The 11,787-nt window shown below is 44.4% G+C and overlaps 1 protein-coding gene, 1 long non-coding RNA gene and 2 other non-coding genes across 11 annotated transcripts in view; all 4 read right to left on the reverse strand.

Annotated features, from left to right (window-relative positions):
* Positions 1-4,004, reverse strand: part of syncrip (synaptotagmin binding, cytoplasmic RNA interacting protein) — a 10,236-nt gene extending 6,232 nt beyond the window's left edge. For 2 of the 7 annotated variants that reach the window (XM_088626720.1, XM_088626719.1), the window contains exons 1-4: positions 3,836-4,002; positions 2,446-2,605; positions 1,396-1,514; positions 1,197-1,304 (exon numbers count right to left, since the gene is read on the reverse strand). In XM_088626720.1, the coding sequence (XP_088482846.1) occupies positions 1,197-1,304; positions 1,396-1,514; positions 2,446-2,593 (375 nt within the window). In that variant the 5' untranslated portion in view covers positions 2,594-2,605; positions 3,836-4,002. Of the gene's footprint in view, positions 1-1,196; positions 1,305-1,395; positions 1,515-2,445; positions 2,606-3,835 lie in introns of all 7 variants that reach the window. The other 5 variants (XM_088626718.1, XM_088626722.1, XM_088626721.1 and 2 more) reach the window with 5 other exon arrangements.
* A 4,273-nt stretch (positions 4,005-8,277) lies between these two features.
* LOC148675401 (uncharacterized) lies at positions 8,278-11,565 on the reverse strand. 2 transcript variants are annotated; one of them, XR_015935519.1, is made up of 7 exons: positions 11,440-11,565; positions 10,488-10,629; positions 9,914-9,955; positions 9,626-9,681; positions 9,011-9,048; positions 8,782-8,811; positions 8,278-8,433 (listed from the first exon to the last, which is right to left on the reverse strand). It is a non-coding gene; the product is annotated as an uncharacterized LOC148675401 (long non-coding RNA). The 2 variants fall into 2 exon arrangements; XR_015935520.1 differs by lacking the exon at positions 11,440-11,565 and adding an exon at positions 11,114-11,418.
* LOC148675402 (small nucleolar RNA SNORD50) lies at positions 8,886-8,958 on the reverse strand. The gene has a single exon (XR_015935611.1). It is a non-coding gene; the product is annotated as a small nucleolar RNA SNORD50 (small nucleolar RNA).
* On the reverse strand, positions 9,511-9,584 carry LOC148675403 (small nucleolar RNA SNORD50). The gene has a single exon (XR_015935612.1). It is a non-coding gene; the product is annotated as a small nucleolar RNA SNORD50 (small nucleolar RNA).
* Positions 11,566-11,787: the final 222 nt, after the last annotated feature.

Consider the following 11,787-nt stretch of genomic DNA (forward strand, 5'->3'; position numbering starts at 1 on the left):
TACACAGAAGATCCCACTCCAATATAATATTTCCATATGGATAATTAAATGGAGTTTCAGGTTCTCTTCCTAGCTGCTTAAATAGCCTGGGTTGGAGGAGTCAGGATGTGGATGGTAGATGCAAGTCAATTTCTTCACTTTGAAGGTAAAACCAGCCTGCAGTCAGTTTTTAAAATAAATGTCTGCAACACATCCATAAATATGAAAGTGCACTCAAACAGATTACCTGTTACAGAGTCTTCACCTTGCCATCAAAAGGAACCCAGATAACATTTCTTACCTACACAGGCTAGTAGTCCCTACACTACTCCAAACTGGAAAAAAAAGCACTGAATTACAAAATGTAATTTCAGTTGATTTATTTGATTATATTTAGATATTACCTACATTTTCACCCAAAGCATCATTCCTCTTACTCTACTAAGTTCTCAAATTTCCTATAATGACAGCAATCGGCACTGGATAGTAAAATAGTATATTTCAAAATGCACTGGACTGACCTACTTTTTAGCCACTATACTCTACCTATATTAAAACATAAGCACTTCCCTATCTGAAATAATTCATCACAAGGTGCTACTACTGAAACTACAGCCCTTTAGAGCAGCATAGTGCTGAGGCACTAGAAGCGCCTGTACTCCAGTCATAAACCTCTGTCACACAGTAAGCAACCAGGCCAGGACTTCACAGTTCAGACTAATTTGTCCCCAGCATCTGCTGCTGCTGCAGCTGCGTGTTTTCTCACGGCGACTTACTAAAACTTTTAGTTGTTGAAGCAGAGAGCTACACCAGCATGCAAGTCTCAAAGGAACAGAGATTAAAACCACACTGGAAAGTGAAAAGATTTCACAGGCAGACAGCTCCGCAGCCCAAACAGGGATTGCTCTTACCTGCTGCGTGTGGAATTAACGATGCTTGATCGTTCTCATCCACGTTACTTAAGCATTAAATTTACAGGTATTTCTAAGTATCCCGAAACGCCTAGGAGATGGGTAAAAGGGCTAATCACACTGTTCATTCAGTTAAGGGTATACTGAAGTAACCAAGCTTCCTATCCGAATGAAACCCACCAGACGCTGAAGCAATGAGAACCACAAGCACAAAGTCTTGACATATGTGACTGAATTAAAAGTGCGACCACTGTACAATTTTTAACATAAAACTGCTTTTCTCAAGTTTCTTTTATTTGGACTTACTTTTATTTTTGCTTCATCTGGTCCTTTACTGGCTTCTGTCACTTTGGTCCCCTGTTTCTCCCTCTGCCTGTAGGTCTTCATTACACCACACAGAAAGGCACTTTTGTTCTGCAAGAAAACACATCATAAAACAATTTAAGTCACAATTTCTTGCTTTTACTCCACTTCAGACCTTCCAACTACACCTCCTTGTACTTACCTGAACATGTGAGAGATCGCTGTCCTTAAACTGAAGTAGAACCTGCAGAGCTCCTTCTTCATTGAACTCTTTCAAAGCTTCAATTGCTCTTTCATCTAGGTCACTGTGAGATACCAGGCCTGGGAAAGAGGGATCCTGTTAGCATTCTAGAGAAAGTCACATCAGAGAAGCTCACAACAGCACCTGTCCAGTCAGATCTTAGCGGTAAACCATCACTGTAACAGAGTTACTCAAGGACAGTATATATGTAGCATCATGTGGACAGTAGCTGCATCACAGTCACAGAGCGGGCATTCGGACATGGAACGTTTTCACAGTAAAACGGGAAGATTTTTAACACGGCTGCAAAGTTATAGACCAGTCAGTTTTAAAAAACGGCGCACACAAAACAGTGAGGTAGAATAATTCCTCATTTTACAAAGAGGATCAACTCAAAAGAGGGAAAAAGAGCAACGAACATGGCAGGGATGTGTCACAGCTTCGAGGAGTCTGAAGAATAAACTGTCTGCAATTTACTTATCTGACAAGAGCATGGCCTGCCTAATCACAACAGATGCTTTGTAAACTAATGTCGGCAATTAGCATATCCAAGATGTGCTTTAAGGCTCCACATCACCTGTCCCTGCCTTGCACAGCTGCTGCTATTGTTCCACCCTGAGCCCATCTGGCAGAATACACCCCTCCAGACACCTCACTGCAATGGTCCTGCTCCGGAACACTGTACTCACACATCGACACTGTGTGATCCTGACCGGCGAGTGCCATTTGAAAACACACGGCACTTCAGCACCGGTCAGCATTCGAAAAAACAAGCACCTCGCGTGTGTGTGCGACACCTTTAGACATTTGGAACTGGAAACAAAAAAAAATGGTGACATGTACTTGATCACTGCAGTACCCATTTTGTTAGCAGACCAAAAAAGTTGCTCGAGTGGCTCAATGCCCATCCCAAATAGAAATAACTATCATGTCCTCTGCACACCCAACAACTGCAAACAAAGTGAGAAAACGGTTGTTTTTTTTTTCAGAAAGGAATTTAGTGCGCCTTACCCGCTAGGTAAATTTCATCTAGTTTTTCAGCAACTTTCTGTGGTAGACCAGCTTCTAATAAAGTCTGGAAGTGTTCAGAATGGGTAACTGCAGCGGTGGTGTCCATTGGCTCTTCTGTACCGTTTCCATTAATATGTTCTGTTGCCATGTCTCCAGAAATCTGTGCAAATGCAATGAGCCAAATAAATCCAAAGCCGAAGGCAACAGAATATCAGAAAGCAAGGGGCATACATCATCATCTTGTCACATTGCACAAGCATGCACATGGAAGACACCGAGGGCTCTCGGCAGCACCCTTACGAGCAGGTCACATGCGTGTAGCTGGGCTACTGCGATCAGACACCGGTTCTCAAAACATTTTATACGCTTTTTACACCTGAGCGCCCCCCCCCAGCGCATGCCCTCTCGCCTGCTCGCTAAACGGACGCCAGGTGCGCCTCGGAACAAAATAGAAAGTGCAAAATCCAACGATCCGAGTTGGGGGTTCTCGCTGGATCGCCGTCAAGGTTGCGTTTTTTTTATCGCAAATAAGGTTTCACAAAGCCTTCCCGCCTTTCGGCGTGGAGCCGAGAGGCAGGAGCCGAACAAAGCCCCTCCACGCCCGTGCGGGCTGCTGGGCTCCGGCTGCAGAGCACACGTGTTTTAGGCCAGCGGCGGCTCCCCGGCTCACCACCGCCGAGCACGGCTTCAACTACGGCCATCGTACGGTGATGGCGCGGCTGCAAAACGGGATCGCCACAGCTAGGTTCAAGCTAGCCGGCAAAGGGTTGATTTCCTCGGGGAAATTAAAACAAAAACAAAATGGGAGCAGGAGTTCGCCATCCACGTCAGAGCACCTTCAAAGTTTCAAGATGTGGAACCGGAGTAAAAGGGAGTGTTTTAACGGCGAAAGGGGAAAAAATGACACCGCGTCTCACAAAGCACCTTTTTGGGCACCCAACGTGGTGCCGTCCGGTTTAATGTCACGGTAACCGCTGCCGTCCCCGCTTGCAAATCCGTCTGAAAACTCCCCCCCCCCACTCCTTTCAGCTTTTGGGTTTGGGAAATCGCGGGGGCCTTATGAATGAAATGTGCAGATCCCAAGCACTGTGGGCGAAAATAGAAACGCGGCACAAGCACTACTCGTTAACTTACACAACGCCAACACTGCAGGACAAAACGCCATGCTTTCCCACAGTAGCTTGTTAGGGGGGAAAAAAAAAATCGATCGGGTGTGCAAAGGCCTAGCTGGTCAACGTGCCGCCACATAACTGGAGTCCATTTTCAAAAAGCCGGTGTGGAGACACCATCCAGAATCGGAGGCACGTTGTTTGAAAACACTGCTAAAACAAAAGTACCAGCCGCAAAACTTCCAGGCGGCCGCCGCCCCCACGCCGTCGCACATATTTACCTGGCGATGGATCACTCAGCCGTGTGGTAATGTATTCTTTCGGAAGGAAGGGTGTAAAAAAAAGAAGGAGAAAGGCGTGCAGCTCCACAGCGCAGACCCAGCTCTGCTCCCCACTCCACAGGATGGTGTAAAATGGCGGCCGCGCTCACGCTGCGAGTGTGGTCGTATCGATGGGGTTTCTCGCACAGCCGCGCACGGGCTCGGCTTTCTCGCGGAAAGAGCGGCCGGCTCCAGCCTGACAACCACGAGGGGTTGGGGACGGGGGCGGGGCTTGCGGGGAGGGGGGAGGGGCTACCCGCTCCATCAATGACGGGAGGGGCCTGGGCCGCCGAGGGGCGCGTCCCCGCTGAACTCGGCGTGAACGCGGCGCTCAGAACAAAGAGGGGAGATGCGTTGGAGGCGATTGACGCGGCGGGTGGGTCAGGGGATCCCCTTCAGCGCGTCGCCTAGAAACCGAGGTGCTTTCTATTGTTACTGTTGCTAAGCGCAGCGGAGCCGGGCGAAACCCGGAGGACTTGTGCGCAAACGCGGGAGGAAAAGTGAATAATTTCAGAATAATTCAATCGTATTTCTTTTAACCGTTTTCTTATCCCCCGCTCGTGTGTACTTCAACAGCATTTAAACGTGTAAAACGTTTTCGATCACATGTCGGGGCAGTGTAAATGCGATATCGCCTACGAATTTTAATTTTGTTTTTGTTTTTTTCCGTTAAAGGCAAAAGCAGTTCATTCACAAAAACAAACTCAACACAAGCACGTTTTGGGGTTTCCGGACGGGCGGCTGTGGTGATACGTTTTCCACGACGGCACAGAAAAGCATTAATGAACTGATAATTCACGGGAATTATCAAGACATCTAACAATCTGACTGAGGTCTAAGGTTAAGTGTAAAAGGCATCAATATTTGTAGCTCCCAAATCATTGTAGCATACAGTCACACATGTACAGTATACACTCCTGCAGGTGAGGACAATATTGTTCATCTTTCATCACTCTGACGCAATATAACAGACTTTCATCATCTCAAGGCACTATACAATAAAACAAAAGCAACTAGTATACATTTAAACAGTAAGTTTAACAATTCCAAGTTTGAGTAAAAAAAGGAGGATTTGAAAGTGCCCATTCTTAGATAAGAATTCCATCACCCCAATTTGTAATAATAATTGCTTAGACTTATATTGTGCTTTTCTGGACACTCCACTCAAAGCGCTTTACAGGTAATGGAGACTCCCCTCCACCACCACCAGTGTGCAGCCCCACCTGGATGATGCGACAGCAGCCATAGTGCACCAGTACACTCACAACACATCAGCTCTCAGTGAGGAGGAGAGCAGAGTGATGAAGCCAGTTCAGAGATGGGGATTATTAGGAGGCCATGATTGGTAAAGGCCAATGGGAAACTTGGTCGGAATGCCGGGGTTACACCCATTTGAAAAAGGCCCTGGGATTTTTAATGACCAGAGAGTCAGGACCTCGGTTTTATGTCTCGACTGAAGGATGGCACCATTTTTTACAGTATAGTGTCCCTGTCACTATACTGGGGCATTAGGACCCACACAGACTGAAGGGTGAGCGCCCCCTGCTGGCCCCACTTACACCTCTTCCAGCAGCAACCTTTGTTTTTCCCAGAAGGTCTCCCATCCAGGTACTGGCATTTAAATTTGTGAATTTGTGCATTCACCCTTTATCCGTACCTTGTGTTCTACTCAAACTGTACTCAAATGCCATCAGTAATATCATCCAGCAACTCACAACTGGCAGCCCCACTGAAGCTCGGCAGGTGTGAGCCTGGCCAGTACCTGGATGGGAGACTCCTGGGAAAAACTGAGGCTGCTGCTGGAAGAGGTGTTAGTGGGGCCAGTAGGGGGCGCTCACCTTGTGGTCTGTGTGGGTTTTAATGCCCCAGTATAGTGCTGAGGACACTTTGCTGTAAAAAAGCACTGTCCCTTGGATGACATAAAACCGACTCTCTGTAGTATTTAAAAATCCCGGGGTGTTTCTTGAAAAGAGTATGGACACATTTCCCATTAGCCTTCATGGCCTCCTAATAATTCCTATCTACGAATTGGCTTCATCACACTGTTCTTCTCTCCACAGATAGCTGGTGAGCATGTTGGTGTATCATCCAGGTGGGGCTGGATATTGGTGGTGGTGGACAGGAGTCACCATTACTTATAAAGTGCTTTGAGGGGAGAGTTCAGAAAATTGCTATATAAGTGCAAGAGATTAATTATCATTAAACTTCCAAATACATTTTTTTGGAATGCCTAGAGAATATTTATAAGGAACTTTGCCAAAATACCTATGAAAATCTAAATACACCATATCATATACCCTGTGTTTATTCATTGCAGTTGTTTGTTCTAAGAGCTCTAAAAAGGTGGATAGGAAAGACCTACCTTTTCTAAATCCATGCTATTTCCTAAGTTTTTATATCTAAATAAGCAGTACCTCAATTTATTTCTTACAGTGGTTTCCATTACCTTGGATGTAATAGAAGACTATAATTATGGGTCTATTTTATGGACCTGAATGAGAGAGTTGTAACTACTTGACTCCGTTTTCTCACGCAGTTTATGGACAGGTACAACATCAGCAATTCTCCAGTGTCTGGGTACCATCACGGTCTTAAGTGAACTGGAGTAACAGAACAGAAAGCGGCCTTTCTCCCGGTGTACAAAACCTCATATGTCAGAAACTGAAAAAGGGTCAAGTGGCAACAGGCATAGGGGTAACCAATTCACCGACTCAGGTATCGGACAACTCCAACTTGTACAGGAGAGCAGCGGTATTTATTAAGCCTGAAATTCACAGTAATAATAGTTTTGCCTATCCCTGAAGAGATAACTGCTTTCCCATTATCAGTATTTGTGTAGTACCCTGTAATTAAAGAAGGCTGCAAATAATCAAGATGGCAGCTCCACAATACATTTGCATTTTACCTGCAATCTGTGGTGCTGCAGAGTAATCACACATTAACTGAAGTGAAACCCACATCCCCAAAGATTTTTCCCACAAGGTGCAAGAGAATCATCAAGAAATGCTGCAGGTTTTGAGCATCATAATTGGCTGCCCTCCGCTTGAAATGGGGGTACCTTCTCCCTCTTCTCCCCAAATTAAACTGGGTTTCCTCCAGGTGCTCCAACTTCCACCCACTCTCCAGACGTTCCTGCTGGGGTCACTGCAGTCCCTTTAGTTATCACAGGGTGTATGTGTCCACCACTGCGCAGATCATATCACATCCACAGTTCAGGTTACACTCTTGAATTTTGGACCACCCATGTATAATACTGTACTCTATTTCTTTTTCCAGCTGCAGAACATATTCTATTTTGCTAAAAATAGAAAGACTTAAAATGAAGTAGCAGTTATAACCCCCCCCCCCAAACTCCATCCACCCATTTTCTACTAGTTTTGTCCACTAAAGGGTTATCTTCCTGCTGCCACTGTTGATGTTTCCTTAATGTCTTTGTATCGCAGTATGCATGCGAACAAGCATTTCATTCGATTCATTCATCCCACCACCAACTCTTCTGGTATGATGCAGACTCTACCATACTTTACAGGAAAGGTAGCACCGATCACATCGGCAAACCCCTCATTCTCACTGCAAGCCTGCAGGCACCCAAACATTAGCAATCAATCTGCAGGAGACCTTGCAGAGCCCTCCGAGTACTTGGACTAAACACTCCTACCTGCAGAATCCCCATCACAGCAGTGAAGTGGTGGCAATCAGGTCCTAGAACTCAAGTTTAACTTTTAATCGCATTAACAAATCTACAGTCATCTCTCCTCTACCTGGCATCATAGGATGTTGCTTCCAGAGTGGATAATGTCCAAGAAAACCCAGTGTATGGGTTTGTAGACAGCCTGGGAAAACTCTGGGTTTTCAAGTCTTGGATACTTTGGGCTTTATCTTGTCAAATTAATATATACTCCGATCTCTCCTGAGTATATAGACCAGAGAATGGAAATCTTAGTTGTTCCAAGGACATTTTTAAATAAAGTACAGCTAAAAAATAACTCCACATCCAAAATGCAATTCTCAGCATGCAACTAGACTTTACTGATCTACCCCTGACAATAGCTTCAGTAGCAAGCTCCCACTTTCCAGTTCACTTAAGGGACTCTTAATTTTCCTAGAAGCGTCTTCATTAAAAATGAAGAATTTAAAGCTTTAGCTTCAGGCAAGGTACTCTCAGCTGCACTAGTGGGATCAACAAAAGCAGCCCTTCAAAATCCAGAAGGCAAACATTTCCATTTCTGTAGATTCATAATATCAGCACTATTGTGTAGTAGCCAGGGCTTTGACATTCATTATGGCCAGGTGCCATCTGGGGGAACATAATCCAGGCCCCCCCTTAACCCTCAGATCTATCTGGAGCAAAGATGTGTAAAACACAAAAACTCTGTAAATAAGAAAAGGTGGACCAGAATCAATTAAGTCAAGTTAGATGTTTATTGCCTGTAGTTGCCTTAACATTTCAAAGCCATGAAGTGGCTATAAACCATCGCATCTCGCCAATTAGCATCATCGCCTTGTTTCCCTCGGATATCCAGAGATCTTCAAATGTGGACATTCAATCGTTGCAGATCCTATTAAAATAAAGAAGTCTGCCTTTAACACATTCAATCACCAAATGGGCCAATCAACTTAAGAGGCTAGGGTAAGAATAGGCAACTCTAGTCCTCTGGAACTGGGTTCCTGTAGGTCTTACAGGTGTTTCTTACTTCAAAAGAAATTAAGATCTAAAAGCGTCAGGTGCTATGGCTAGTATGAATTAAAATCAGGTTGAAGGAGGTCATCAAACAAGCTGCCAGTTTATGTGTCAGAGGAACAGAGGGGAGTCCTTTAAGTCATTCTTATATACTGCACACCAGCAGTCTAAGACTACCGAGGTCTATCTCGATTTGCAACAGTACATGTTAAGCAAGTTCCCATACCTTTGACACCAGATACAATATGCCAGCAACCTGCAAAAGAAAAATCCACATTGAAAAGCCACATCGATCAAGCAAAAATTAATCCAAGCAGCACCTGTGGTCAAATTTCAGCAGTCAGATCCGAAAAGAATTATCAATCAGTTCTAGGTCAGGTTCGGGATAGATTCATCATTAATGAGACCACAAATAAACCAAAGCACAAGATTAAAATTAAAAAAAGTGTACATACCCGTTTTGCAGAATCCTACTGTTTTCCCAAACAGTTTACTGTGGGTAAAAAAAATAAAACATGTAGCTGAAATATGTAAGGGATACATTGCTACAGTTAGGTTAAAAAAACAGTTTTTTTAAAAAAAAAAGAGTACAAAAAGAGGGGAGATCGGACAATGGCTTTATACTAGTTATATGAACTGACAGAACACCGGCATTTTGCCACCGTTTGTTCCCACTACCTTTCCATGCTTTATTAAAAGGTCAGACCACAAAGCTACAATCAAATAAAGAGGTCTCCAAAAGTGAACTACCCTAAAATTGTGGTACAAATGTTCTGACCCACAGGGTGAAAATGATTTATCCCATTGTGCAAATCTCAAATCTTTCCAAGCAAGGTCTTAAATTCCTAACATCATACATGATTACACTGTCAAGAATGGGAAAGCAAAAGACCAAAAAAAATAGTCATACACAATTTCCCCCGTACTTCAAATGGCAAAAAAAAAAAGTGGTTGCGATTCAGAAGTCAGATCCATATAAGACTGTCAATCAGATATGAAGTCAGGTTCGGGATAGAGTCATCATTAAAGCAACCGTTGAATGCAACAAGATCTAGAAACTCGGTCAATACCTCCTGTAATTCTTCACGGTTCACTCACTGCACTGGACAGGAATCAAAGCTGTGCACTGCAAAAAAAAAAAGCTAATTTTAAAGCCCATCTTATCAACTGCTCATTGTACCTGTACTTTTATGATCCTTTATCAGCTCAGTCAAATGAGAGCCTTCTCATACAGCAACCTGAGCGAAGTACCTCACTCCAGGGTACAACAGCAGTATCCCACATAAAATTTCAACCCAGCGACTCACAGCTCAGCCCCCCCACCCCCATTAGTCTGTTCAACCCTCACCAAATCTTACCTTCAAACAGCATTTCAGCACCTCATGTCCAGTCCATTTTTACTGCAAAGAGACAAAAAACGTTACTCCCATTTCCAAGATCACTTACTCACTACGCATAGAAACTAAATGCCACATGAAATTGACCAAATATTCAGTCTATTCAGCAGCAGGCCCATGTAAAAGTCTGGACTGAGACTAGGTGCAGACCTTTGGTAATTCTTTTTAAATCCTCTCCAGTCCCCTAGAGATTTCAGATTTTCACTTTCCCCTTCATTTGGACACTCTTGCTTAATCTGTGCCGAACCACCGCAGCTCTTTCGCTCTCCTGTGCTTCATAACATCTTACACTCTGCCCGGCACCCGAAGAGAGAGGTTCCAACAGCTGAACACGTCTTTCCGTCGATACCGGAAATGTGGTTTTAAGGTTTGAAAACAGATCACCCCTGCAGTTACACTGCACTTGTACACGGGAACTGCGGTCTGAGCCAAGAACACACCACCCAAGACTTGATCCGGCACGACTAGCTTATAATCTTTTGTGCACACGTGCAAAATGAAAGTGTCAAGCATAGCGGCGTGCCAATATACATACCAGCAATGCGCGTTACAGCCACATCACGTTGCGCCGTCTCAACTGTTCCCAGATGCCGACAGCTGCTGTGGCGTTCCCTCCCCGGACACGTTTCCGAAAACCCCGCCTCTTGCCATGATACCAAACCCTTCCTTCAAAGTGACTAAACGGGAGAAGAAAGGAAGAGAAACTAGACTGCATCGCAGTAAACAAAACACGGGGGGGGGGGCGGGCACGTTTGTCGCATGGCAAGCCTGCGCAGGCGTGAGCCCAGAGCATGCCGGGAGTTGTAGTTCTGCCAACACCGGCAGGAAGGCGCGCGAGCAATACTGCGGGTAACTGATTTTTTTTAAACCCCCCTCACCGAACACATGTCCACAAAACAGGTCTACCGATGTGTGCTCTATGCTAGAATTAAACAAAAAATATTAAGTAAGATTTACTTCTAAATGCTGTGCATCAGTTGTTGGAGTAGTGCAGGCGTTATCTGCTGCTGCAAAAAAAAATCGTAGTCTCGAAATGTCGAGATTTTATTCCTCTAAAAAGGAAGCGTATTAAATAAATTATCTAGGCCATAACTAAAATACTACAACTGCTAACCAACTACGACAAACATAAATCATTCTACATTATATAAATGTCCACACCTGAAGAAGTCTCCACGGCCGAAAACGTTGCGTTTACTTTCCTCTCTTTCCAGCATGGAACAAACCTATTGCTTGTTCCTTTACAATATAGGAATGTACAAAGACGTGCTAAGTGACTGAAATAATGACTCTCGAAGAACTTTCAAGTCTCCACGAATGAAAAAAAAAAACATTCAATCACAAACCGTCTTTACACGTGGGCGGGCTACACTTAACCCTTCACAGGTTGTATGCATTTGTCAGGGACAATATAAAAATACTGCTAGTAAGTACAGTACTAATCAATGCGTCCGCATGTTAGGAGCCACAGACATCCACACACTCACCTCCCACTCCGACCCAGCACTGAGGAAGGACAACTCTCGTCACGACCCTCTTATAGCCCACAGGACCGCTGCCTGGGGTTTCACACTCGCAGATTCGAGGAGCGTTCAGCTTCATCAGCACATTCGGCAGAAATTACATTAGAATAAAATAAACACCCCGTAACACGTCTACGTCATCACACCCTATGTGAAATCTTTTAAACTATACGTAGATACTGTATGTCGTATATAATGAAATTCGTGGTGGGGGGAACTCGAGGGAAAGGCAGCGGTTTACAGTTAAACTCGACTGACATTTGGTTTTGTTAGAAATTAACCCTTTAACCAGTTCAGAGGCTTTTTTTAGGA

The sequence above is a fragment of the Lepisosteus platostomus genome, chromosome 3 (genome assembly GCF_059453375.1).
Source record: "Lepisosteus platostomus isolate fLepPlt1 chromosome 3, fLepPlt1.hap1, whole genome shotgun sequence".
In the NCBI taxonomy this organism is placed as follows: Eukaryota; Metazoa; Chordata; class Actinopteri; order Semionotiformes; family Lepisosteidae; genus Lepisosteus; species Lepisosteus platostomus.